We start from the raw sequence: 27321 nt of genomic DNA on the forward strand, positions 1-27321 counted from the left end.
ACAATGTACAGAGTATATGACAGATCAGTAATTTACATAAAGTGTGAGAGTGCATTGTAGGGTAAATAACAGTACTGTACATCACCTAAGATAAAGAGGTTACTTTAGAAACTTTATACAATATACAGCAGCAAAAGTGTGTGTAACATATGTGGATGATGTGATAACTGACTGTTCTGATAATGCAGTACTTATAGTTATGAAGCAGGGCATATACTTAGGCTCAGTTGTTAATGAAAGAAACTGTTCCTATGTCTGGGACTTTTGGTGAAGTCCTGAAGTCCTGTAGCACCTGCCAGAAGGGAGGAGATGAAAGAGGATGTGTCCAGGGGGGCAAAGAGTCGGTAGTGATTTTCCTGCTCGTTGTTTTTTTTTTGGTTCTTGTATGGTACAAGTTTTGGAGAGTGGGCAGGGGAGCACCAATTCTTTTTTTCTGTTGTTTTAACTGTTTGCTGCAGTCTGACCCTGTTCTGTTTTGTTGCTGCTCCAAAACAGATGGTGATGGAGGTGCACAGGACAAATTCAAAGACTGCAGTGTAGAACTGTATCATCACTTCCGACTTTCATAATTGGCATAGAATGTACATCCTCTTCTGGGCCTTTTTAAAAAAATAGAGTTTATGTTGGACTCTCATTTCAGGTTTTGGATAATGGTAGTTCACAGAAACTTAAGGGGTCATCACAGATGACACAGGGCTGTTGGATATTGTGAGGGGGAGTAGTGTTGAGGGGTGTTATATCAATATTTATCAGAATCAGAAATAGCTTTATTACGAAGTATGTTTACACATACAAGGAATTTGACTTGGTGAGGAGCTTCCAGTGCAGGAGAAAGTACAGAAATAATATATCAAAATATAAGTAAAACATACAATTAAATAATGCACTATATACAGAAGTAGAAATACTGTTTAAATTAATGTACAGATGTTATTTACAAGTGGGCAGTTTACAAATGTGCCATTTGGATTCTATGTATAAATGTGTCAGTTATGCATATTTTAATCGTTCAGGCTGAGTATAGCCTGCGGGAAAAATTTGTTTATGTGCCTGGCTGTTTTGGTGGACGGGGACGGGGATTCTAAAGGAGTGAAGATCTTTAAGGTTGGGCAGTAAGACACTGCAATCCTCTCTGCAGTCATGAACGTCTTGATGTCTGATTTTGTAGCTGAACCAAACCAGACAGTTATGTATGTTCGTAGAACTGTTATATGAAGAAACACTCAAAGCAGTCTAATTGTTTTTCTTTTTTTCATTTAGCCAGTACAGGGACTATTTGGGACTTTCCTGGGAGGCTCAGGCAAAGGAAAAACAAATAACGTCATGTGTCTGCGACGCGAGTGAAACGTCATCACTGAGCGACAGCTTCAGCGTTGCAAGCATGGCTGGGATTGATATTGAAAAGAAACCGGTTTTGGAGATGGTGAGTTAAAATATATGTATATATATTTACATATATATATATATATATATATATATATATATATATATATATATATATATATATATATATATATATATATATATATATACGGAATTAACCTGGAAACTGGTTTAATATGTTTTTTTTCCCTTATCATTTCAAATGCGAGAAAGAGATAAAAAAAAAAATACAACACCACACGGCGAATGTCAGCAGAATAAAGAGCACGTTGGACAGTTCCTGATTAGTTGCATTAACCTTATAATGCCATACGAGCTCTCAAATAATGCAGCTTGCAGAAAAAAAACCCTGAAGGCTCTTTTTTGGTGTGGACAACGACCGCTGATCTATGTGGTCTGGTTCTTTAGAAAGCTACTCTATCACATATTACTGAAAAACATATCACCGCTTTTGTTGCGTTTTTCCACACGATTCTGCACGATTCTTTTCTAAATTCAGTCAAAGACACTTATGATTTAATGCTAGGTATATGAAAATGAGACGATCATTTCTGACCACTAGGTGGCACTGTTAGTTTAGCCCAAACCCGGCTGTATTAGCTCTGTAAGGAAGCCAAATATATTAGTGCTTTGTGAAATATTTGATTCTACAGTAGAATATAAAATATTACTTAAACCATGTCTCAAACTTAAAATCTTTTCTAATGTTAGAAAATAGAACAAGTAGTGTTTTTCACATTAGTATATAATCGTCTTTGCTGTAGCTCAAGGAATCTCATCTCGGCATTCAAAGCTGGGAGTTTTAAAACAAAAATAATTCAATAGATTTTTTTTCAGTAAATATCTGAATGTACACTAATCACCTCCTTATTATATTTCCTTATTTATTTGTTCATTAGTACCTCTTTGAGAAGTGGTAGCTCAGTGGATAAGATGTTCTCATTGGAGGTTCATGCTTTTAAATCCCAGCACCACCAAGCTGCTCCTGCTGGGCCCTTGAGCAAGGCCCTTAAGGCCTTAACTCACTAATAACTATATCACTAAGGTAACTCTGGATAAGGGCGTCCACCAAATGCCATAAATTTGTAAGTATCAAAATATCGATGTATTTCCATAGGTCATCCTGTACAAAAGCATCAGCCAAATTGGCTTCCAATGCTTTACTGATATCATAGAATGCTGCGTTGTAAAAACAAACTTAATCGCTTTACCAAGCTCTTTAACTCATTGCTCTGATCATCCAGATGAATCTCCATTTGTTTCTGATGAATGTGTAATCATGCCTGACACTACACAAACCTTGCATGTAAGCACAGGACAAAAAAGCCAATATATATTCATTCTTTTAAAGATCAAGGGGTCAGCTCAGATAGCATAACACATAGAAGTCTTAGCGTATAACAAGAAACAAAGTGGGAGTGGTGCATTACTACTGACCAAAGATATAAGTCCAGAGGTAAATGACCATTAAAAAGCAAACAAACCCTGACCTTATTTTACCGAATTTTTAATGGGATTTGAAATGTTGTTCTGTTTTTATGGATTATGTGCTGCACGATTAATTGTATCACGATCGTGATGTCTGCATGTGCAATTATATAACGGCAAAAATGTTGTGATTTAATGAGATAAACAAGTGAGCCATCGCCTGCCGTCTTTGTTCCATCTCAGAAACAGTGAGACGTTGCACATTTGTCATATTATTGGTCATTTTATTGACATCATATGTTATTTGATTTTGTAAAAAAAAAAAAAATATATATATATATATATATATATATATATATATATATATATTAATTTTGAAAAACGTTTTTTTAAATACACATTTCAACATTATCACTAATCTGTGTGCAATTTCCTTGATAACCAATCAAGTAGACTAATGATACCATTTATTATATAACAACATTTATCACAATAATCGCAACATGACATTTTTCCAGAATCGTGCAGCCCTACTCCAGGTTTTTGAGGTTGCTTGGGTGTTGCTTGTAGACTCGAAATGTACTATTTTGTTCCTGAGCTATTCTAGTGTTGTTTTTAGCCTAGCATTGTTGCCTGCTGAAAGCTACATTTCTTTTAAAGCTTCAGTTTTTAAGCAAACCGAAGTGTGAAACCAAAGAGCATCCTCACAGCGCAATGCTGCCACCACCATACTTCACTGTAGGGATGGTGTGTCTTGAGGAATAGGAGGTTTTAGATTTGAAATAAATCTACTGTTCAACAAGTTCTAATGATCTGCTTATAAAACCTTTTTCCACGTTGTAACTGGTTCGCTCTTATACGTTCATAATACTCGTAACATAACGGCTTCTTCTGGCCACCTTGCTTCCCCATTGCACCATTACTCCACTCCCAGCAACTGAACTCTAACAGCTTGATTGTTGGCCTTTCTTCTTCTCACAAGTCTCCTTTTTTTTTTTAGTGCTGAGCTTTGAGGGACAGCTTCCACTTCCTGATTACTGAGCCAACTGAGATAGCCTAGCACTTGTATAATATTTTTTACCCTTTTTATACTCTATGCATTTGCATGTACTCTATCTTCTTTACTGAGGACCAATTGTTGATTGGTCTTCAGTATTTCTTTACACTCGCAGCCTAACTAATTAGCTTTTAACAATGGGGGGTTTTATTCAGAGAATTAAAAAAATTTTAATGATTCGCAGGTGGATGCCAAAGTGCCAAAATAGTAAGGTAATTGTGTCCTTATAAGAGTAATTTCTTTCATCAGTGGGAGCTATCACAACACAGGGGTTGAAAACTTATACCAGAGTTGCCTTGTCTACAAAAAATATAAAGCAGAATAACATTTCGAAGGATAATTTGTAATTCAGTAATAGAGTAGGCCAGAGTTCTGCACAGCACTGTAAATATGAGAGAGAGAGAGAGAGAGAGAGAGAGAGAGAGAGAGAGAGAGAGAGAGAGAGAGAGAGAGAGAGAGAGAGAGATAACAATCAGAAAAGTTGAACAAAACGTTCAGTGTTGATATTTGTACCAAACCATCTGAATTTGCTCTAATCTTCTGTTGATCTGATAAACAGAAGTTAAAGCTTAGCACCATGCGAATGTAGCTTTAATCTGTCAGCCCCTTATTCTTTATCTTCTTGTAGTTTTGCCTCAAACTGCCCCTCCTGTCCTGTGTCAACAGAGCTTTCCGTCCCAAAACAAAATATGACCTCTCCACCTTTCCGGTCTTGTATTAACAGCTGATTCTCTTCAGTGCTTAGGTGACCAAATTAGCTTTTATTAGTCATTAATTATTGGTATTTTTTTTTGTTTACAGTCTCAATAAATAGCAGGTCCTTAATATATGGTGTGCATGTGATGAAATATCCATATACATTGATTTTTCTTAATTTTGTGGTGATAAGGTTTATTTTAAATGAATTCCTGATGACACCATTGAGTGTTGCGTGTTCAATCTTCTAAATGTGATTTTGGTTTTAGTTTGGTTTGGACTAGTTTTTTTATTTAATTTAATTTTTGAAGCTTAAAACATTAGTTTTTAATTTAGCATCAGTGCACCACCACAGTGGACAATAAAGCAATCAGGAAATAAAGTTTATGTAAATAAATAAGTAATATGTAATTGGAGTGGAGCTTTAAATCATTAAATAGATTCTTTCATTTAAAATCCGTTGTCACACTCAAGGCAGAATTACAAAAATTGCCACTGTCCGAATACTTAGGACTGATTTGTGTATATGTGGCTACCTAAGTATGAAATCTTCTTTATTGGCTTTTTGCTAGATTGTTTAGAGCATAGCTGTGTGGATTTTATTTTATTGATTTACATGCGCATTAGTGATGTTGGATAAGAAAGGCAGTGAGTGTTCCAGTTCATCCCAAACTTGATTAGTGTGGTAGAGGTCAGGGGGACGGCCACATGACATCTGCAACTCCAGTTTTGAGAAACATTGGCTTCATAGAGATTAAAATTCTTCTGCATACAAAGATGTCTTATGTTAGTGGTATTCTAGCTTCACTTAATAATCCCACATGCATACACAAAAAGTTATTAAACAGTGCACCAATTATCCTGAAAACAGGTAGTTCCATTTCCAACTAACAAGCCAGGTTTTTTTATTTTCTTCAAATAGATTGGCTAATTAGCGAAGTATTAGCTAATATAACAAATCTGCACACCGCTGTCAGCATTGCATTTCTGTGATGTAAAAAATACCACTGAGAGAAACCATGTTATATATTTGTTTAAGAATCTAAATAAAAATCACAAAGACAACAAGGACTTTCTTCTAGCATTCTTCGTATTTCCTCCTAAAGAGAACTTCGTCAGATTTACTCAAAGCTGCTGCTATTGTGTTCCATATTTGTGCAGGTGCAAGCGGATGGTGCAGATGAAGGATGTGTGACATTTGTCTTGCATGAAGAGGACCACACACTGGGCAATTCTCTCAGATACATGGTCATGAAGAAGTAAGAAATTGTTCCCATCTGTAATTGGTCAGGGTCTATAAAACCCATGGGTTGTTTTCAGCAAAATGATCAATAATGGCATTTTGAGATCTAAGAATGTAGAAATTCAAGATTAGTATATGAAAAAAAAAAAAAGCCTCTGTCCATATTATTGTGATGATGGATGATGTAACTATATCACCTACCAGACCAAAATAAAATATATATATATATATATATATATATATATATATATATATATATATATATATATATATATATATATATATATATATATATAAGAAAATAGGCCTAGCAAAACACTCATATGTTTAGTGCTAATAGTAAGGAGCAAATTATATATTGATCAGTATTTCAATTCCCAAACCTTAAATTATGTACAGCATCTCACAAAAGTGAGTGCACCCCTCACATTTGGTAGCCGTTTTAGCATCTCAAGGGTCAATACTATAAAAATGAAACTTGGATATTTTTCTGAGTAGTCAATGTGCAGCTTGTATTGCAATGCAAATTTACTGTGGTCTAAAAATAACTCAACAAATAGTCAGTATTCTCTAAATTGTCTAAAAATTCCCCTAAGTGAACATGTCAAAACTGGGTCGAAAGTGTCAATATTTTGTGTGAGCACCATTGTTATCCAGCACTGCCTTAATCCTCCTGGGGATGGAATTCACCAGAGCTGCACAGGTTGTTGTTGGGATCCTTTTCCATTCCTCCATAATGAAATCACCAAGCTGCTGGATGTTAGACACATGGTGCTTCTCCACCTTTTGCTTGAGGATGCCCCACAGGTGCTCAATAGGGGTCAGGGGGTAGTACTCACTTTTGTGAGACACTGTATGTAAATGTAGTTCTTTGACTAAGTAAGTCTAAAAAGTATATTTGCCAGAACTTTTTTAGTTTATTTAAATTTTTTATCTATCTATTTATTTTTAGTATTTATTTTATTTTATTTATTTTATTTTTTTTTAATACACTGGAGATCCCTTTCCTGGTCCCTTTTTTTTTTTTTTTTTTTTTTAAACACTAACTTTGTCCCATACAACTGCTCTGTTGTCTAAATGCTAAAAGCTGTATCAGCACTTGAATGCGGAGTGAACGTGATTGACCTTTTAGTCTCAAGGTGACGATGCTACTGATACTCGGCAAAGAAACAGCAACTTAGGAAAACTCAAACGTCTTTCTGAGATTTCAGAAATCAGAGATTTCCCACCACAGATTTCTCTGTTCGGGGGATTGTTTTGAAATAATTATTGGGTTATATTTTTCGCAACACTTTTAATCATAACAAACTTCAGTTTTGATACTGACATACACTGCAGTAAACTTTCTGGACAGGCTGAACTAAATTATATCTAGTACCAAGTAAATGGATGTAGTGAGTGCACAGTCAGCACAAATAAGGTTTACGACAAGCATAAAGGAACCTGTAATAATTTCTTTCTTTCATTCATTTATTCTTTCATTCATTCTTTCAGCTTCACCCATTAGGGGTCGCCACAGCGGATCATGCCTATTCATGATCTGCATGTTCGATTTGCCAAATGTTTTTACTAATGTCACAAAATTGTTTAGCATTTATCCATTTAACAGCTGCATGGGACTTGACATGTTTTGTTTCCACAGTACTGAAGTGGAGTTTTGTGGCTACAGCATTACACACCCATCAGAGAGCAAGATCAACTTCCGCATACAGACTCGAGGTGAGAATCGGAACTATTCTAAAAACTGCATCGACTACCTTTTACACAGCTGTAATACGGTTTTACCAAAAAAAGTAATAATAAATAAGTTACATGGTCACATTTATATAACCAGGCTAAAGCTCAATCAGGAGTACGATCAAGAGTGATCTGGCAAAAGACACATAAAAAAAACAACAACAATGTTTTAAAAATAGAACAATGCTTGATCATACTATTAAATATTACAGAAGCCACTTCCAAAATAATAATAATAATAAGTAATACATTTAACCAGTGAAAGAAACACATTTTTAAGTCTTCTTGTATCTTGTTCTACATTCTTCAGGCTTTCAAATTTTGCTGTTGAAATTATGTAATGAATTTTATTTCTTGAAGAATGGCAGACAGAGACACTTTCTTGAACCTTGAAGCACATTCTTTTCTCATTAACAGTGACTGCCAGTGGCAAGAGATGAGGGTATTCCATGTTAATTAGATTGTTCTTGTCCTGAATGAAGCAGGACACAGAACAAAAGCAGCTCTTCAGTTACACTTGAGCAGACTCCACAAAAAGAGACTTTCTTTGTAGTGTCTCCCAATCCAGTGCAGTTTTGCTTGACACAAACACATCATGCAAAACACACCTAAAATCCGAGTAAAAAAAAACTAAACAAAAAAAATCACTCAAAGATCACTTAATGTCATTATTTCCAAGCAGAATTCAATAAGACATATCAGTAGGGTCAGTTACTTCACTGTTACTCCTCTTGGCACAGCAACTTGGAACGCATGACAAGAATCTTAGACTAAAGAATGGAGTTTTTCGCTCCAGAAGCTAATTGGAGTCCGGTGGTTTGTGTATACAGCTGTTGAAGGAGCTCTGCTGCCTCTGTCTGATTTTATTGTTTAACGATTGATTTCAAAACTCAATTTCATAATAATATATCTATAAATCAATCCTAGTGCATAGCAATTCTTTGTTATATGTTTGTTAATTCTTTGTTAGCAATATTTATTGCTTTTATAATATGACAAAATGGATATTTTGGGGGGAAAAAGAATGTTAATTAGAATCTGTAAAGGATAAGTTAATATCAGCACCTTCAGTTCCGTTTTGTTTGTTTGGTCGTTTCAACAATGGGATTTGTCACAAAGCAGCTTTATTGCAATAATAAGGTTAAAATAGAAATTAAGATTAGAATATACATTTCACAAATAAGCCCCAAATAAGCATGCAAAAAACATAAGCATTCCTCACCTAAAAGTTGCACAAGATCCTCGCAGATTTCAGTTATTTAGGTGTATAACAGTTTTGATACCAACGTTTTTCTGTATGTTTTGTTTAGTCTGCCTTGATTGAAGCCGTGCCAGTAGTTAAATGTAGGATTAAAATCGTTATACTTCACCAGCACTGTTTTCCGGAGCAAATTTCAGAAAGCCCAAAGCTTTGTCTGTTAGAACAGAAGGAGGATCTTCGTGCAGGAATCATGACATTTTACATTCGTTTACATTTTACGCATTCAAACACATGGTTTATTCTAAATAAAGTGCAGCACTTTGGCCAAGAAAGAGGATCTTTCTGTTTTTTTGCTGTGGCTTCTCTGAAGGAATATTACGCAGAATTGCCTGGTTTAATGGATTCATTTGAAGGCATGGCTCCAGACTTTTCAACAATTTTCAGAATTCACATGACTCCATCTTGCAATTGAATGATACATTTTCAATTGTAGCCTAAACACTGTCCCTTAAAAAGTGCCAGTGTTGCTGCACTGTTGATCTGCCCATTAGTGGTAGCAGTGGGCCTGAGACATGTTGTCATAGTTCACAACTGTTTCCGCCCCACATTCATTCACTTGCTTATACTAGCAAAAAAGTGCTTGAAGTGCATGCTCCATATTTATATTTTCAAGGTTATAGTCAGGTCATTTTAGCAATGAACGTTCACAAACAGTGGTGTACACGATTGTCACCAGCTGCGGTTTACAAATCAGTGACCAAACTAACCACACCTGCTGGTGGGAGTATCCCGATTCACGAAAAGTGCTTTGGTATATCTTTTACTGTATATCTTGTTCTTAAAATTCTGCATAGAAGTATTTAGGGTTGAATACAAGGCCTGTGCTGCTTAAAATGGATATGACCCATGAAAGTCTATTGCAAAAAATATATAGATAAAGCAGGCTAGTGGTGTGATTGTACTTTGTGAAGTCATAATTTTTGCTGTCAAAGTACAAAGCCGGCTGTGCAGCGAGACACTCAGAAGCAGTTATACATTGAGGAGGACACACAGTACATGCGTACACTTTGTTGTTGTTGTTGTTGTTACTTGTCCTCCTGTGTGTTTTGAGCATATATTTATTTTCCGTGATATTCCCAGGAGGCCTCCCAGCAACCGAACCCTTACGCAAGGGCTTGAACGACCTCACTGATGTCTGTAAACACGTCCTGCACACATTTGAGGTGAGACAACCCCAAAACACACACTCCCACACATTCCCATCCCACCTCTTCCTCAGCTCTCCACCTGCTTTTTGCTCAGATAAACTCTTCAACCTCATTTCCTGGATTTCCTGTTAGTAGTGGCAAGCATCACACACACTGTGTGATCAGAGGTGTGTAGTTTTGGTAGTGGCCCAAAGAGAGTTTGATAGCTATAATGTAAAATGTCTTCCTCTTTATCTAGAAATATTCATTACTTCCGAATGTAACAAAGTAAATTTGCAAATATATTCTCAGCAGTAGTAGTATACTATTTATATAATTATATTTGGTCATGCAATATTTGACAACGGTTTGCATGTTTTTGTGTAATGAGTCGAGCTCATAAATGTTCTTAGTGCCACAATCATTTCCAAGAATTAGGCAATTTTGCTAACTGCTGAATTCTTGATTTGACAGGCACAAATTAAAGACTTCAGACAACAGCAAGGAGAGGCGATGGAATAACCCGGACCAAGAGAATTGCCATATGAGCTACATCTGATCCTGGACTCATTTTAAAGCTCTCTTTGCCAACAAGGACTTTTGTACAGAAAACCTGTAATATAGCATAAAGATACAGTGTATAATAACTGTATCATGTGATTGCAGCAATTATGCAAATTAATTGGTATTGGACATTTAGTTTCTTACAACAAGCTTTTTCAAACAAACACCGGCAACATCAGTGTGATAAAATAGCATTTATTGCAGCCTATTTGCTAAGCTGGTACAATATAAAAGCATTGTTAATAATGAAAAATAGAATCCTTTGAGGATAAATGAGTGTACCTTTTTTTTTTTTCTTTTTTTTGGGGTGGGGGTAAATACACCAAATATTTAAAACGGGTATAGAACAGTTTAACATTGAAGCCATGTCAATGGCTAAATGTCACATTAAATCAGATTAGTGTTAGTAGTTCAGTAATAAGATGTATGGAAGAAAAAATATACATTCATTACTAAGTTTAAAAAATGAAATAAATGACAATTATGAAGTACATAATGAAAGATGCAATACACATTACAATCAATACAGAAATGCAAACAAATTTCCACCTTTTGGCATCCATTGAATACATTTTGATTTTCTGTGTGGCACAACATAAACCATACCACAGCCCCTCCAATCCCAAGCATCAGTTCTATATTGGTTCTGATGTGTGTGGACACTGCCACCCCTAAGTTTCAAAATCGGGTAATTACAGGTCGGCCTGAAGGCATGGAATTTTAATCTGAATACCAACACCCCCCGCCCCAATTTGGGTGTAACTATTATGTAATAAAATGCAGAGGCACCCTTTTTATTTGACCAAACAGCTCACAGTTCATGAATTCACAGGTCAAAGTTCACCTGGGTAAAATCGGCACGAACAAAACTAGTATAACTAGTAGCTATTACACTTTTCCTTTCCTGCAGCATTTCCTGTTCAGGGATTTGTCTTTTCCGCTGGCTGAATTTTAAAGGCTTTTGTTCTGACTTCTACTTTTACTTCTACTTCTACTTTTGCTGTTAAAAGCAGGTGTCTTCCCCATCACCATAGAAACTGTTCAAAAAGAATAAAATTGTAAACGTTACGGCTAGACCAGATGTAAGCATCAAAAACAAAAAAAAGCCAAGTATATTTTCAAATTGAAGACTGAACTGGGTCTCTACTTATTTACCACCATTACTACATTTACAGGCAATATTGGCGCTCTTATGTACACAATAAAGAATGCACTAAAATATAATATTTATTTATTTTTAACAAAGGTGAATCAATGTAATAATAATAATATGGTGGTTTCACGATTCAATGAACTCATTAAAAAAAAAAAAAAAAGCAAACATGGAAAAGTTTGCCTTGCTTATATCCAGTAGTTTACACATTTCCTTTAGTAGCAGGCAAATCAGTTACACTGTATTGTACATGAAATATAAAGCTCATGCAGTTGATCACTGCAGTGATAAACAAGTTTTATCACCTCCTAAAATACTATAATAATAATACAGCTTGCACAGTTTACCTCAATGTAACAAAATGTTTTACACAGTCTTTTTTTTATGACTCATTATTGCTCAAATTACTACAGATTGCAAAGTACAATGCATATCATCAGTGCTGTTCCACCAGCAACACTTCAGTTGTTTTATGGAAGTGCTTAAGCTTTGTCTAAGGTAAAGCAGAACACCAGAATCTCAAGGTGATTTACTTTACATAGTGCTTCACTCCAGTGCAGTCTCAGTATTTCAGTTTTATCATGAACCCCTAAAGTGGAGCCATCCAGTGGCAGTACTATATTTAGATCTCCAGCATGGACCACCAGGATCCAGCCTGCATGGGCTACATGCGACTTAGATATCTTACAACAAACAGCTAGTCTGTGAATAAAACCTGCAAATGTGTTCTTTGTGTTGGAAATCTTCTTGATCAGAAGTGGTGACTCTGCTCAGCCATCCAAGTCAAATACTAGCTTTGAAGTGGAAGTCTGATGAGAATCTGGAGTTTGAGTCCTCAGGAATCATTGATGTGGTACTAAGAGCAAATCTAGTTGCTTCTAAACCCAGGAACCTGAGGCATCATGGAGTATTTAGGAGGAACTGTACTTCTGACTAGACCGCGAGCTGGACCGATCCAGACCATTACCATGACTTGACCCTTTCCAGCGGACTCCTGAGCCCTGCTCAATTGCTGGAGAGTTCCTCTGGCACCAGCAACAGAGACATGACTACAGGATTAAAAGAAAAACTAAATTAGAGCTGTGTTAACTGTTCAGGCATGTCAAATGCAATGCAAGTTTAAGTTCCATACCTTGAAGCAATTTTTGAACTTCTGACTGACAAAGTAGAGAGCCACGGGGTTGATGCACGAGTTGAGGGAAGCCATATTGATGCCGATGTAGTCCATCACAAGAAGAAAGCTAGCAATGCAGACAAGGTCAAAAAGGGAAAGGTGAGGGAGACGTAAAACAGGAAGTGAGATATGGGACTGCACTGAAATTTCCTCGTGTGAAGATCTGCTGATTTAAATACTAGCAAAAGTCACAGCTGATGACGTGTTCAGTGTGCTATTCGTGGTAAAAAAATTTGGGTTGTCAGTTGGTAGATGATCAAATATGGAGAAATGAACTACCTTAAGAGCTCACAGCGGTTAGGGTCAGTCGGATTGTAGATAGTCTTTTTCAGGATGCGGCTGAGGTGCAGAGGCAACCAGCAGAGAGCAAAGATGACCACAAGGCAGAATATCGTTTTCGCCACTTCCCGTCGCTTGAAGAAGAGTCAAAACACAAAGCATTAAAGGTCATTTTAAAATATGATTTGAAAGACTAAATTGTGTTTCGTATTAAATACCAAAAGCCTGAAAAGGTGCAAGTACCTGCTTCATATGATCATTAAGGGCGATGCGCATTCCTTTCTTCCTTTTCAGCATCTCGCATGACATAAGGGTATAGAAGACACCAGTGCAAGCCAGCGGTAAACAGAAGTAAAAGCCAAACAGCCACCAGTCCTTTGCATCCTGATAAAACTTGAAGGATAGAGATTCAAAATATTTAGTACATTTGAAGAATCTGGTAAAATGCATTCTCATGTTTTAGATTCTTTTGAAGATCAGAAATCTTCTTTAAAGTGCATCTATGAAGATAATCTAAATAATTATGGTTCAATTAAATACAGAAAAAAAATCTACCCTTAGAATCTGTCTATGCATGAACCTGTGGTTAAACATATAAAGTCTCATATGTGATTGAATGCAAGGGGAATGTAATAATACCTGCAGGAATGGTGTAGTCTGTACAGGATGAAGCAAGCACACCCGCAGTTTCTGGCCTCTGTAAACTGTCTCCATTATGTCAAAGGCCAACGCCTCAGGCACTGCTAGGATCACTGACAGTAGCCAGATGAGTGTTACTTCCACAGCTTTCCATAAGGGAATCCCCATCCCCTTCACTCGGCTCCATGAAGTAACAGCATGGTATCTGATTGCAAAGCGACGCATGGTTTGATCAATTGTTTTTTGTTTTTTTCAGAAATAATTATCTGTATTGTGATTTTCATACTCTAACCACTCACATTTTAAGACCTTAAGCTAATGTTTACATCAGACATCAGCATGATAGAAATGTGATCAAGGTGGCTTGGTTTGATCATGGACAGTTTGATTATTTTAGAAAAAAATAATAAAAAGAAACTGACCTGGGATTTTCACATACAACAGTCTCTATAGAGTGGTGCATAAAACAAAAAATATTTATTAAATGGCCAAAGTGAGCCAAAATGCAGACAGCTCAAATAACCGCTGTGTGCAAACCTGATGAACAACATGTCTAACCTTGAGGCAGATTGGCTACAGCAGCAGAAGAAAATGGGTTTCCTCCTGAACAAAAATCTGATACTACACTGTACCAGGCTTTGTTTCCTGACCATTTTAATCTTAACCCTTATGCGTCCCTCGCGCCATTTTTATTCAATTAAAAATTTCTTTCGCCGATAACTTTACATGTGTTTCAGCTAATGGAATGATACTTTGTGAAAATTATTTATTTTTTTTTTTATTCAAAATTTTTTTTTTCCACATTTTTGCTATGTCAGCAGTTTCCTCTGTACAAAAATACATCCTTCAACGTCCCTCGTGGCTGTTAACATCCACAAAGATTCAAGTGCTGTAAAAATATATCAGATCAACATTTGTCAACAACTTTTTTTCACTTAAATCTGTTAATTAACCTCAGTTTTGATCAAAACTACAAAAAAATTTGTAATCCCGGATTTTTCTTTTTAATTGCCAATTGAATTAGTGATGTCATACAAAAATGAAAAAAAAAAACCCCACAAAATCACTGAAATTCGATATAAAAATTAATTGTAAACTGGATTTTCTTTGACCGTTTATCACAGGCTTGGATGTGCCAAAGACTGGAGAAAAACTGACTTTTATGCATCCTTAGTTTTTTTGCAGCATCAGCTTGAATTATTTCCAGCCTAATCTGTCCCTCGTGGCTGTTAACATCCACAAAGTTTCAAGTGCTGTAAAAATATATCAGATCAACATTTGTTTCCACTTTTTTCACTTAAATCTGTTAATTAACCTCAGTTTTGATCAAAACTACAAAAGAAAATTTTAATCCAGGATTTTTCTTTGTAATTGCCAATTGAATTAGTGACGTCACACAAAAATGAAAAAAAAACAAAACACAAAATGACTGAAATTTGATATAAACAGTAATTGTAAACCGGATTTTCTTTGACTGTTTATCACAGGCTTGGATGTGTCAAAAGACTGGAGAAAAACTGACTTTTATGCATGGTTAGTTTTTTGCAGCATCAGCTTGAATTATTTTCCATCCTCATTTGTCCTTAGTGGTTGATTTTTCCCCATTGACTCCCATTAGAACGACATTTTTTAATTGCTTCACCATGACATTATACATGAATGCATTTTTGAAAGTTATTAGCACCTCCTGTTGGGAAGAGATTACATTTGCGTTTTTTACTGTTGAGTAAAACGAGACCATAATATAGAGCTGTGGAGAGAAAGCTTAGTTTCTGGCTTTCCTATGGAGTTTTCTAGTATGTATGTGTTTGCCTGTCTCTCACAGAGGGTAACCTTTGTTCACTGACCTTCATGTGTACACGCATGCCTTGTCCCACCTCTGCAGCATCCCCGATCTTCCCCAGAGATGGTGCACAGCGCCAGGCATATGATGTAGCCACATCAGCCGTGACCCAAAGTTTTAATCCATATTTTGCCGGTTTCTTAGGCATATACTGCCGAAATTGGCAGCGTCCTTTAAATGGAACAAGCTGTTTATCTACAGTCACCTCCCTGCCTGGATTGAAGAGAATCTCAAGCCGATGAGCCCACAGATCCCATAGGGCTCTGATCGGTGCAAGCTTATCATCTCTTATGCGAGCTGCTCTGGTGACCTTATCATCAAAGCGCAGGGCTCTGCTTATTTGGTGAAATCTCTTTAGAGACATGGTGGCCTTGAAAATGGCCCGGCCACGTCGATCATCCCACAGGCAGCAGGTGGACTCGTTCCTGGACCTGTAGACCCTAGCCAAAATATTTAGTCCCATGTAGGCCTTGAGATCCGTCGAGTCCACCACGATCCAGTCTTTATCATTGCGCCGACCATGAATGTTCGTCATGCTGACAATTAGGTCTAGCATCTCAGAAGTGAAAAAAAAGGTCAAAGGAAGACTGTATGTCTCCTACCCTTGCTATTGCGTAACGTGTCGGCCCTGCAGTCACGCCGCAAGCAGGCTGGGTGAAAGGAGCGGTCTCTTCGTTATTTGAAGACCACACCTGCCCATTTCTCCCAATTCACCCTGATCCAGGATCCTCAGAATCCTCCTCACTCGTAGTTGAGGGTGTGGATGCTGGCTTAAAATCTGCATCTGACTCTCTCGAGTCAGTGCTGTCTGTAGATGAAATCTGCAGCTCACTGGGGTCAGGCTGCATGACTTCCTCCAGAACTTCTTCTGGGCTGAAGGCTCTCTTCCGTTTGTCAGCTGTTCGTTTCATTGTCAAATGACCAGCAGGAAGTAATGCAAGTGTTTTATTCCACTTACCTTGTTTTTGTTTAGTCTGTACTTCTCATCAACAAAGGGTAGTTCTGAGAGCTGATTCGCATATTCTGATTTTCTCAGACATATCAAGGGTAGTTGAGCAAAGGTCACCCACCCACACACACACACACACACACACACACACACACACACACACACGCACACACGCACTATAATACTCCATAAAAAAACTCCATAGAAGCCAGAAACTAAGCTTTCTATCCACAGCTCTATTACAAATGTACCCTCTTCCTCCTAAATGTCGTTTTAATGTAATTTAATGGGGAAAAATCATCACAATAATTCAAGCTGATGCTGCAAAAAAACTAAGGATGCATAAAAGTCAGTTTTTCTCCAGTCTTTGACACATCCAAGCCTGTGATAAACGGTCAAAGAAAATCCAGTTTACAATTAATTTTTATATCGAATTTCAGTGATTTTGTGTTTTTTTTTTTTCTTCCATTTTTGTGTGATGTCACTAATTCAATTGGCAATTACAAATAAAAATCCTGGAATTAAATTTTTTTTTTGTAGTTTTGATCAAAACTAAGGTTAATTAACAGATTTAAGTGGAAAAAGTGGAAACAAATGTTGATCTGATATATTTTTACAGCACTTGAATCTTTGTGGATGTTACCATCCTGGTCAGGAAAAATACAGCCCTATTAACGAGGGCCGCATAAAGGTTAACATCTTCATCTGTCCAGTTCCAGTGAACTGTTGTGTTTGAGGATACTAGTGCAGTAGTTTATGAAATCCGCAAACCAGCTCATCTGGTACCAACAACCGTTCCACATTAGAAGTCAATGTGATCACACTTTTCTCCATTCTGATATTTGATGTGGAAATTAACTGAAGCTTGTAGTTACTTGAATGCATGTGTAAACACTTATGATTGATGCTGTAATTATTCCCAGTTGTAAGTTTTAGTTGTTGCCAATTGGTTCTCTTTATGTTTACTATTTTGTCCTTGACCAACATGTCATGAATGTCTGATTAAAATCCTATGCTTATTCTTTTAAATCTTTGGTAATTTTTAATCTTGTTTGGCATTTGAATACTCAGAAAAAATATTTTTTTAATTCCATAGCCTGTATGTACATTTGTAGCCACACTTTCTTACTAACCTGTCAATGCTGAGGGCACATAAGCTGAGAACCGTGATGCCCACTGAGGCTTTTTGGATGAATGGCATTAGCTTGCAGATGTACACACCAAATGGCCAATCTTCTGCCAGCAGCTGAGAAGAAAAACAATGATTATTATTATTTTTCTTTTTTTTTTTCAAAGACCACCACATGTCAATAAAATATGTATTTGACATCAGACAGATTAAATAATTAATTTCTTTCTCTATTTCCTTCAAAGCATCGTCTGAAGTTGTTTGTATTCTTATCCTTGGCTTATAAACCTACCTACAGATTTCTAAGTATAAGGAAAAAGTACTGTCTTTATTGTAATTTATATATATATAGAGAGCAAAAGTTATTTTTGGTGTCCTGCTGATTTACGGAATTAAAACACCATAATTACTTTAAAACATTTACAAGAATATTTTGTCTTCCTGCTCTTTTTTGAGTAAGATTTCCGTATCAATAGACATACATTTGCATAAAGCATCAATATTTGTCCATGCCTATGTTGATTAGAGTATAAAAAAGTTTAAAAGTATTAATTTAAGGTACATTTAGAACAGATAAAAAAATATTTTTTTCACAATTAATCGTAAGTTAACTCATGACAATCATGCGATTACTAATGATTAAATATTTTAATCGATTGACAGCCAATATATACTTTTTTATATAATTTTTTTGCATGTCACACTTTGATGTTTCAGATCATCAAACTAATTAAAATATTAGCAAAAGATAACACAAGTGAACACAACATGCAGCTTTTAAATGAAGGTTTTTATTATTGAGGGAAAACAAAATCCAAAACTACATGGCCCTGTGTGAAAAAGTGTTTGCCCCCTAAATCTAATAACTGGTTGGGACAACCTTAGCAGCAACAATTACAATCAAGCATTTGCGATAACTTGCAATGATATCTGTTACAGCGAAGTGGAGGAACTTTGCTCCACTCATCTATGCAGAATTGTTGCAATTCAGTCACATTGGAGGGTTTTCGAGCATGAACCCCTTTTTAAGGTCATGCCACAGCATCTCAATAGGATTCAGGTCAGGACTTTGACTAGGCCACTCCAAAGTCTACATTTTGTTATTCTTCAGCCATTCAGAGGTGGACTTGTTAGTGTGTTTTGGATCATTGTCCTGCTGCAGAACCCAAGTTCGCGTTAGCTTGAGGTCACGAACAGATGGCAGGACATTCTTCTTCAGGAATTTTGGTAAACAGCAGAATTCATGGTTCCATTTATCACAGCATATCTTCCAGGTCCTGAAGCAGCAAAACAGCCCCAGACCATCACACTACCACCACCATATTTTACTGTTGGTATGATCATCTTTTTCTGAAATGGGGTGTTACTTTTATGGCAGACGTAATTGGACACACACTTTTCAAAAAGTTCAACTTTTGTCTCGTCAGTCCACAGAGTATTTTCCCAAATGTCTTGGGGATCATCAAGATGTTTTCTGGCAAAACTGAGACAAGCCATTATGTTCTTTTTGCTCAGCAGCGGTTTTCGTCTTGGAACTCTGCCATGCAGAACATTTTTGCCCAGTGTCTTTCTTATGGTGGAGTCATGAACACTGACCTAAACTGAGGCAAGTGAGACCTGCAGTTCTTTAGATGTTGTTGTGGGGTCTTTTGAGTCGTCGCTGTGCTCTTGGGGTAATTTTGGTCGGCCAGACACTCCTGGGAAGGTTTTCCACTGTTCCATGTTTTTGCCATTTGTAAATAATGGCTCTCACTGTGGTTTGCTGGAGTCCCAAAGCTTTAGAAATGGCTTTATAACCTTTTCCAGACTGATAGATTTCATTTGTTTCTGAATTTACATATATATATATGATGGTGGATGATCATGCATGCCATGTAAAATTTAACCAGTAACATTTTGGGACAAACTATTCTGTGGGTAGGGAGAGATCACATTACCCTGAAACTTCTTATATTAATGTAATATTAACATCATGCCCTGTTGGCATCTACTGATCATTAACCTTTCACCAAGTTTAAATGCATTTAATATTTCAGATTTAAATGACTTTGCATTCGCATCTCTAAAATGCTTTGATAACTACATAATTTTCCAAATGGTGTCAGTCATTTTCGGTTCCCATTTCCTTTAAAAGCTCACTATTTGGCTGAGCTCTAAACTCCATTAATGTCCAAGTTACATATTCACAATGAAGCAATTTATCATTTCAGAGCTTAAACTACTATGAGATCTGCAACCATTTATATCCAACCAACCTCAAGCTATAAGCGTAATAATTGATTGTGTAACTGCCCTAGAATAAGAGGTCTTTTGTGTATTTTACAGCTGGGTCCAACCAAAAAAAAAAAGAAAAAGTCTGCAGCCTATTCTAACAAATCTTAGTTTAATATTGGCTTCCTCACATGCAACTGCAATTAATTACACACTGGATGCCATGTGACCCAACTTGTTTTTTCTTACAGTGCGTACAAAATGTGTATCCTACCTTAAACACATTGATAGGGATGGCGATGAGGATGTAGAGGAGATCTCCTAAAGCTAAGCTGCCAATGAGCACGTTCGGCCCGTTCCTCATGCACTTGTTCTTGTAGATGATACGCAGTAGGGTTGAGTTTCCAATGATGCCCACCACAAAAATCATGCAGGATATGACGGTGTTGATGTACTTAAATGTGTGCTTGATCTCACTGGGTCTGGCACACATAGGTGGGAACGGGATGCGTGGCGAGTTCCTTGACCCAGGCTGCTCTGTGTTGGAGTCATTCCAGGCCGTGCTCTCTACCTCGTCACTGGGAACACGGCTGAGTGCAACTCGAGTTGAGTCACGACTGAAACGGGAAGCCCAACAGCAGCCTGTCAGGAGTAGAATCACCAGCCACACGGGCTTCATTCTCAGTTGAAACACTGCACGAGATGTGGAAACAGGTTTATAAGGTTCTTTTGGTGCACCTGTGGCAAAAAAGTACATTTGTGTTAGACAATCCAAAAGAACATCTTACACATGCAGTGTAGCATGCTGAAGACATAAGACAAGATCTTTGCTGAGAGAAGTCACGATGTTGTTTGTATTTTAGCCAGATCTCTCTGAGTCATAGTACATCCTACTGTGTAAAATGAAAGCATGCCAAGAGAAGTCTTTTAGTCTTATCAGAATAGACCACCACCTTCACATTTTCCTTCACTTTTTTATCTTATCTGTACAAATGCACACAGCAGACAGCTTACAGACATGATAAATGACTCGTCATGTCTGTTCAGAATAATATTGCCCAATGATACTGAGAGGGATATATTTTTTTTTTCTTTGGCATTTGCTTGTTAACAAAGATTTCTAAAGTCCAAATGAGGTGGCTATGGTGTGACAACTTTTATACTATGCTCTTTCATTTCCCATAAAATCTCCCCCTCCAGCTACTATATATTATTATATTAGTTGCTGAGAGCTGGGAGAGCTGGGGCGAGTCTATAGACAGAAAGGTCCTTTCAATTTCTAGACTTAGGGGCATTAGAAGTCATGTGCGCCTCCCCAGTATGAATAGCTTGATTGATCAACCACTAAAGCATATGTGAGAACTTGAATACTGGCAAGCCAGATTAGTAATTGAGGAATAATGCTGAAAAGAGTGCAAAAGACTTTGGGTGCAATTTTGCAATTTTTGTGAGAACAGAATTGGTTAAGAATTAAACTATCCTTCTTTTAACAAAAGAAATTGCTCAGGTCCAATGGAAGACACTGTACGTTTCAGTACCAGCTGAATAGAAATTCTTGCAAGTTATCTCTAAAATTATGGCAAGCAATTTCACTGAATTTAATGAAATTCACAAATTTCATAAACAGCCAAAAACACATAACAACACAATACAATGGAGTCAATGTAAAGCCCCACAATGGCACTGAGTATGGAGCTCAGCAATAGAGGTGGAGGGCAAGGGCCATAACCTTCAGCAGACATTACACAGATTAGTACGGACACCAAAACTCAAGATGTTTTCGGGGAAGAAAACATAATACAACGGCTGCATTGCTCACATGTACCATTTCATCAAGTCATTCCATAGCACCCTCAGGGCAATAATGGGGTTTTAAATCCTTCTTTTGTATCACCACATGTGAACTCTCAGAGACAGCGTGCTCACACATGACTAGAACAGCTCAATGAAAGTAATCATTAAAAATAAATAAATAAAGTGCATCAGTCTTGCAGCAGACAAAACAAGTAAGTATGGATCTCATTGATAGAAGTTAAATATTCCCCTATATTTTATTGCACAAGCAAGTGGAAATATCCTAAATATAATCAAACTGATCTAGTATTTCCTATTATAAGATTACAACAAACCAAATTACAATAAATCTTTCTACTTATGTTAAGCTTGAATTAGTCTTGACTGATATATAGTCAGATAATTTTACTCATTTTCAGCATTTATTTTTAGAAAGAAATATAATGAACTGTCAGTAGAATTACAAAGTGTGAAATGAGCAATAATCTCCACAGGTTTTATGATCTTATAATTGATTGACTACAATTTTATAACAAGAAATACAAGATAAATGTGATTAATGTGTTTTTCTGCAGTGTTTTTACATCACTTAATTATTTCCAAAGCTGTAAAACTTTAATAAATAAATTGTTGTGTTTCTGATTTGCAAAGTGGGGTTTGTAAAGCAGCCATTTTCTATTTATTTATTTATTTATTATTTATTTATTTATTTATTTTTACACGGGATAATATAACAATCTACATTACTACTACAAATAATATTAACAATAATAATAATAATAATAATAATAATAATAATAATAATAATAATAATAATAATAATAATAAAATAATAATAATAGGTTATATAAAAGATCAAAGTTAATACACATATTACTAAATTACTAAATATAGTTATTGGCCAGTTAAATTGTTTATATATATATATATATATATATATATATATATATATATATATATATATATATATATATATATATATATATATATTAAAAAAAGAAACGAGTAATAATATTATTGATTGGTATATATAATGTATTTATTGTCTATTGTTCTATGAATCCCTCATTAAATGTATGTTTAAAAAAAAGTAATAATATTTTATTAATAATAAAGTAAATAATAAAGTAAATAATAAAAAAGTCATAATATTTTATTAATAATAATATTTTTCATATTTTTTTTAAATGAAGAAATAAAAAAATACAAAAAATGAACATTTTACTAAAACTAGATGATTAGTTAGTTTCCTTCATCCAAATAGTCCAAAGACTATAAATAATGCAACAAATCTGAACATCTCATAAACATGTAGAAGTGCAATGAAAAGAACAGATCCCTGTGCAAAAAGTATTAACCCCATTCGAACCTCATGCCACTGTCGCACTGCTGTTGTATTTATTCTATCAGCTATAATTCCAGTCCCTTCTGAATAGAGAGAAACACACATTTGCACACATTTGCGAATCTCACCTGCTCTTTAAACTGCTTCTGGTCTCCTCCTGAACTCTGAGCTCGTCTATTTATCCACAAATATGTCCGCGGTTTTTCAGTTATCTCAGAGATTTGTCGCGTTTCTCATCCATCGAGTGTTTCTTGACGTGACCGATCTGATCCTCTGAGATCACCGTGTTTCAGTGTGTGTGTGAGCTTCAGTGTGTGTGCGCTTCAGTGTGTGTGTGTGCTGCAGTGTGTGTGTGTGCTGCAGTTATATACGCGCTCAGCGCTTCATTCCCTCCCGCCACACTGATCACATCTATTCACATCTTCACCCTCATTTCCATATCCATTCCTCTAGAGCAGGATTCTCACACTTCCTGCAGCAGAGAATCATTCCTATCTGCTGAAGAAGAAGAAGAAAAAAAAAGCTTCCTAGCACCCGATTACAGGGAACATTTTATATTTATTTGAATGAACACAATAAATGCACTCATGTTTTAAATAAAATAAATAAATGCATAAGGATTCAGTGGTCAGGAAATCTGCAAGAATTAAATACATAAAGTAAGTGAGTATGGGAGAGATTTTTCCTTTTAAATAGTTGAATTTTGCATAAAACATTTAAATCCTTATCCTGATTTCATCTTTGCATTAGATAACACTGTATTTACAAGTTTTCGTAAAAGTTTTCCTTTTCTAGGTTTTTCCCCAAAAACTAGACTGCAGCAAAAAAATAAAAAAATAAAAAAATAAAATAAAAAAACTGCAACACATGAGATTCTCATGTGTTCATTTGTTTGATTCTTTCTCATTTTCTGACCAGGGATGTGTTTCTTTTAAAATCTGGCCCATTTTTCAACCACGAATGGAAATTGCCTACTCTTATGAACTTTTTCACACCATTAGAGTGAAAAAAAAAGAAAAAAAAAGACTATGTATAACCTTTATAATAACTGCAGGGTGAATTCAGATTTCCTTTAATAATATGGTATTTATTTTACTATTTACATATGCAACATTAGCTCACCTCCTATTGAGTTCCAGAGCTTTACTCTCTCTCTCTCTCTCTCTCTCTCTCTCTCTCTCTCTCTCTCTCTCTCTCTCTCTCTCTCTCTCTCTCTCTTTCACACACACAAACACACACACACACACACACACACATACTTACTTAGCAAGAAAACAGTCAATACTCCTAGTAAACATTATAGACAAACAGCTAAAATCTCCTGCAGTGATCTTACTCTCAGGCAAGCTTTAAAATTGTTTGCAGACTTTAAAAAAATCATTGTCTTTCTTTCTTTCTTTCTTTCTTTCTTTCTTTCTTTCTTTCTTTCTTTCTTTCTTTCTTTCTTTCTTTCTTTCTTTCTTTCTTTCTTTCTTTCTTTCTTTCTTTCTTTCTTTTTTGTACATTTACCAAAGCTGTTCAAATCCAAAAGATGTCATTATATAACTCTATATAAACTGTAATATATAGCTGTGAAACTTGGACTGAGAGTATTCCTGACAATGACACTGCTGCCTGCTGTGGATGTAACAACTCCATGACAATTTGGGAAAAGAAAACAGCACCCAATGACAGCACATGACTCCTAAATAGCTTTAAATTGAGCATGGGCTGTTTCCAACAAAGGTAGCCTGTCTTTGGGCTGGATTGCGGGTGTAAAATGCACAGAAAGTGCCTCAAAATAGCTTGACGACTTGCTAAATATAGTGAGATGAAGCCTTAGGCAAGACAGGCTTTAGGGTTTATCTTTAATTCTGCACGTGGACAGCTAGGAGAAAGGAACCCTGGTTACCTCAATATCCGTTGCTACTTTGACCTCAAAGGCATCAACATGACATAACAATGCACATTGTTAGAAGCATTAGTAGTGTTATGCTATTAATAGAAAATACGCATCAGAACTCTGGTCCTCACAGGCTGTGAGTTTTATCAGTTCACAACTGGAGAAACTGCAGTTTACTTTCAGAACATTTTAGTATGTAAACATAATGTGAAACTCATTAATTGTTTAGCTTTACCTCAAATAGTATAAACATATGAACATATTTACATATTTAAGGCTCTGAATCATAAATACATTTTCATTTTAGTTCAATAAATGTATTGTTTATAATGGTATGAAATTTTATCAGTGAAGGTTTATTAATATACAGTGCATCCCGAAAGTTTTATTTTCCACTTTTATCCACATTTTATGTTACAGCCTTATTCCAAACTTCTTCCATTTAGGGATGATAGAGGCCACTGTGCTCATTGGGATTTTCAATGCTGCAGAAACCTTTCTGTACCCTTCCCCAGATCTGTGCCTTGATACAATCCTGTCTCTGAGGTCTACAGATAGTTCATTGGATTTCATGGCTTGGTTTGGTTTGTGCTCTGACACACACTGTTAACTGTGGAACCTTCAATAGACAGGTGTGTGCCTTTCCACATCATGGCTAATTAACTAAACATCTCAATTATGGTCAGTGGAAACAGGATGCACCTGAGCTCAATTTTGAGTGTCATGGAAAAAGCTGTGAATACTTATGTACCTGATTTTATTTTATTTATTTTTTTATTTTTTACATTTACAAAGATTTCAAACAAACTTCTTTTACATTGTCAATTATGGGGTATTGTTTGTAGAATTTCTAGGAAAATAATGAATTTAATCCTTTTTGGAATAAGGTTGTAACATAATGTAGAAAAATTAAAACCCTATGAACACTTTCCGGATGTACTGTATGTTAACTGCTCTTTTTTCAATGCTCACAAAGCTGTCGTTTGACCATCCTGCATGTTTTCATTAGGTGGTATAAGACAATAATTCAGAATTAAGCAATAATTGGATTTACAGTAAAATTTATTAAAAGGAAAGAATCACTCCCAAAATCACTCACAATAAAGTATAGTTCATCAATACATTACAATATACGTACACTATATGAACAAAAGTATTGGAACGCATGACTTTTCCAGTTATACATGTTTCTCCTGCAACCTGTTACCACAAAGTTGGGAGCACACAATTGTATGTGTTTTTGTATACTGAACAAAATTATAAGTGCAACACTTTTGTTTTTGCCCCCATTTTTCATGAGCTGAACTCAAAGCTCTAAGACTTTTTCTATGTATGACAAAAATGTGTTGCATTTCTAATTCTGTTCAGTATATTTTATGTACAATTGTATGGGTATTTGGATTGGTTAGCATAAACATTTTCTCTTCACTTGAAGTAGAAGACTCAAACCTGTTTCAGCATGACAATGTCCCTGTGCACAAAGCTCTAGCTCCATGAAGATATGCTTTACATGGGTAGGAGTTCAACCCTATTAAACAACTTTGGGATGAATTGGAACACTGACTGCACCCCAGGCCTCCTCAGCAGTACCTGATTTACTAACACTATTGTATCTGAATGAGCACAAATCTCCACAAGCACAAGCCAAAATCTAGTGGAACTAGTGCAATGGGATGTTCAAAAAGCACATACAAATCGTATGGTCAGGTGTTCACAAACATTTGTCTATATAGTGTATATATATTCTTTGGTTTCCACCTCCAAAATTAAGTAAGTAGTAGAGTATTGTTTCGTATTGACTAATAAAACTTCACCTTAGGTGTGAATGTGTGTGTGTGTGTGTCCTGTGATGAAACCCGGGTACCACGTGATGACATCTGCTTCTGGCTGACAGCTACAGTTACATAAATGAGTGCCTGAGGAAAGCACCTAACGTTTATTCTGTAAATATTGACTAATAGAACTTGGCCCTAGGTGTGAATGTGTGTGTATCCTGTGATGAAACCGCCTTTACCCCCGAGCCCAGTTTTTATAGGACACACTTCAGATCTTCAGATAGGGGGAGTGGTGGCTCCAGCGGTTAAGGCGCTGGGTTACCGATCGGAAGGTTGTGGGTTCAAGCCCGGGTATCGCCAAGTTGCCACTCTTGGGCCCTTGAGCAAGGCCCTTAACCCTCTATGCTCCAGGGGACCCTTACGGTAAAATAAACCAAGGACCGTTACGTCGGAGCGACGTGGGGCCGCCTTCCCGTGGGCTCACCACCTGCAGGAGGGACCGTAAGGGACCGGTGCTGAGAGGATTGGGCAGCAGTCGAAGGCGGGGGTCTTGACAGCCCGTTCCCTGGACACGGAGAAGTGTCTGGGGAATCTGCTTAGACTGCTGCCCCCGCGACCCGAATTACAGATAAGCGGGAGAAGATGAAATGAA

General features: G+C 36.4%; 2 protein-coding genes across 2 annotated transcripts; one reads left to right on the plus strand and one right to left on the minus strand.

Annotated features, from left to right (window-relative positions):
* The first annotated feature begins 304 nt into the window (after nucleotides 1-304).
* On the plus strand, nucleotides 305-11790 carry polr1d (RNA polymerase I and III subunit D). The gene is made up of 6 exons (XM_083561701.1): nucleotides 305-340; nucleotides 1265-1423; nucleotides 5726-5823; nucleotides 7450-7526; nucleotides 9886-9968; nucleotides 10407-11790. Exons 1-6 carry the CDS (start codon nucleotides 320-322, stop codon nucleotides 10452-10454), a joined length of 486 nt encoding a protein of 161 aa, XP_083417827.1. The 5' UTR covers nucleotides 305-319; the 3' UTR covers nucleotides 10455-11790.
* On the minus strand, nucleotides 10676-23488 carry LOC310737390 (endothelin receptor type B-like). The gene is made up of 8 exons (XM_083561697.1): nucleotides 23141-23488; nucleotides 20148-20611; nucleotides 17667-17779; nucleotides 13742-13946; nucleotides 13346-13495; nucleotides 13103-13236; nucleotides 12782-12890; nucleotides 10676-12698 (listed from the first exon to the last, which is right to left on the minus strand). Exons 2-8 carry the CDS (start codon nucleotides 20550-20552, stop codon nucleotides 12561-12563), a joined length of 1254 nt encoding a protein of 417 aa, XP_083417823.1. The 5' UTR covers nucleotides 20553-20611; nucleotides 23141-23488; the 3' UTR covers nucleotides 10676-12560.
* Nucleotides 23489-27321: the final 3833 nt, after the last annotated feature.

Source organism: Silurus aristotelis (assembly GCF_946808225.1).
Source record: "Silurus aristotelis genome assembly, chromosome: 14".
In the NCBI taxonomy this organism is placed as follows: Eukaryota; Metazoa; Chordata; class Actinopteri; order Siluriformes; family Siluridae; genus Silurus; species Silurus aristotelis.

Bases quoted from the DNA above. Each gene is read 5' to 3' on its own strand.
- polr1d (XM_083561701.1), top strand. From the start codon at position 320: ATGTGTCCAGGGGGGCAAAGA. The intron at 1,424-5,725 runs GTGAGTTAAAAT...ATATTTGTGCAG, and splicing joins AGAAACCGGTTTTGGAGATG to GTGCAAGCGGATGGTGCAGA. The intron at 9,969-10,406 runs GTGAGACAACCC...TTGATTTGACAG, and splicing joins ACGTCCTGCACACATTTGAG to GCACAAATTAAAGACTTCAG.
- LOC310737390 (XM_083561697.1), bottom strand. From the start codon at position 20,552: ATGAAGCCCGTGTGGCTGGTGATTCTACTCCTGACAGGCTGCTGTTGG. The intron at 17,780-20,147 runs GTAGGATACACA...TTTTCTTCTCAG, and splicing joins TCCCTATCAATGTGTTTAAG to CTGCTGGCAGAAGATTGGCC. The intron at 13,496-13,741 runs GTATTATTACAT...CTATCCTTCAAG, and splicing joins AGACTACACCATTCCTGCAG to TTTTATCAGGATGCAAAGGA.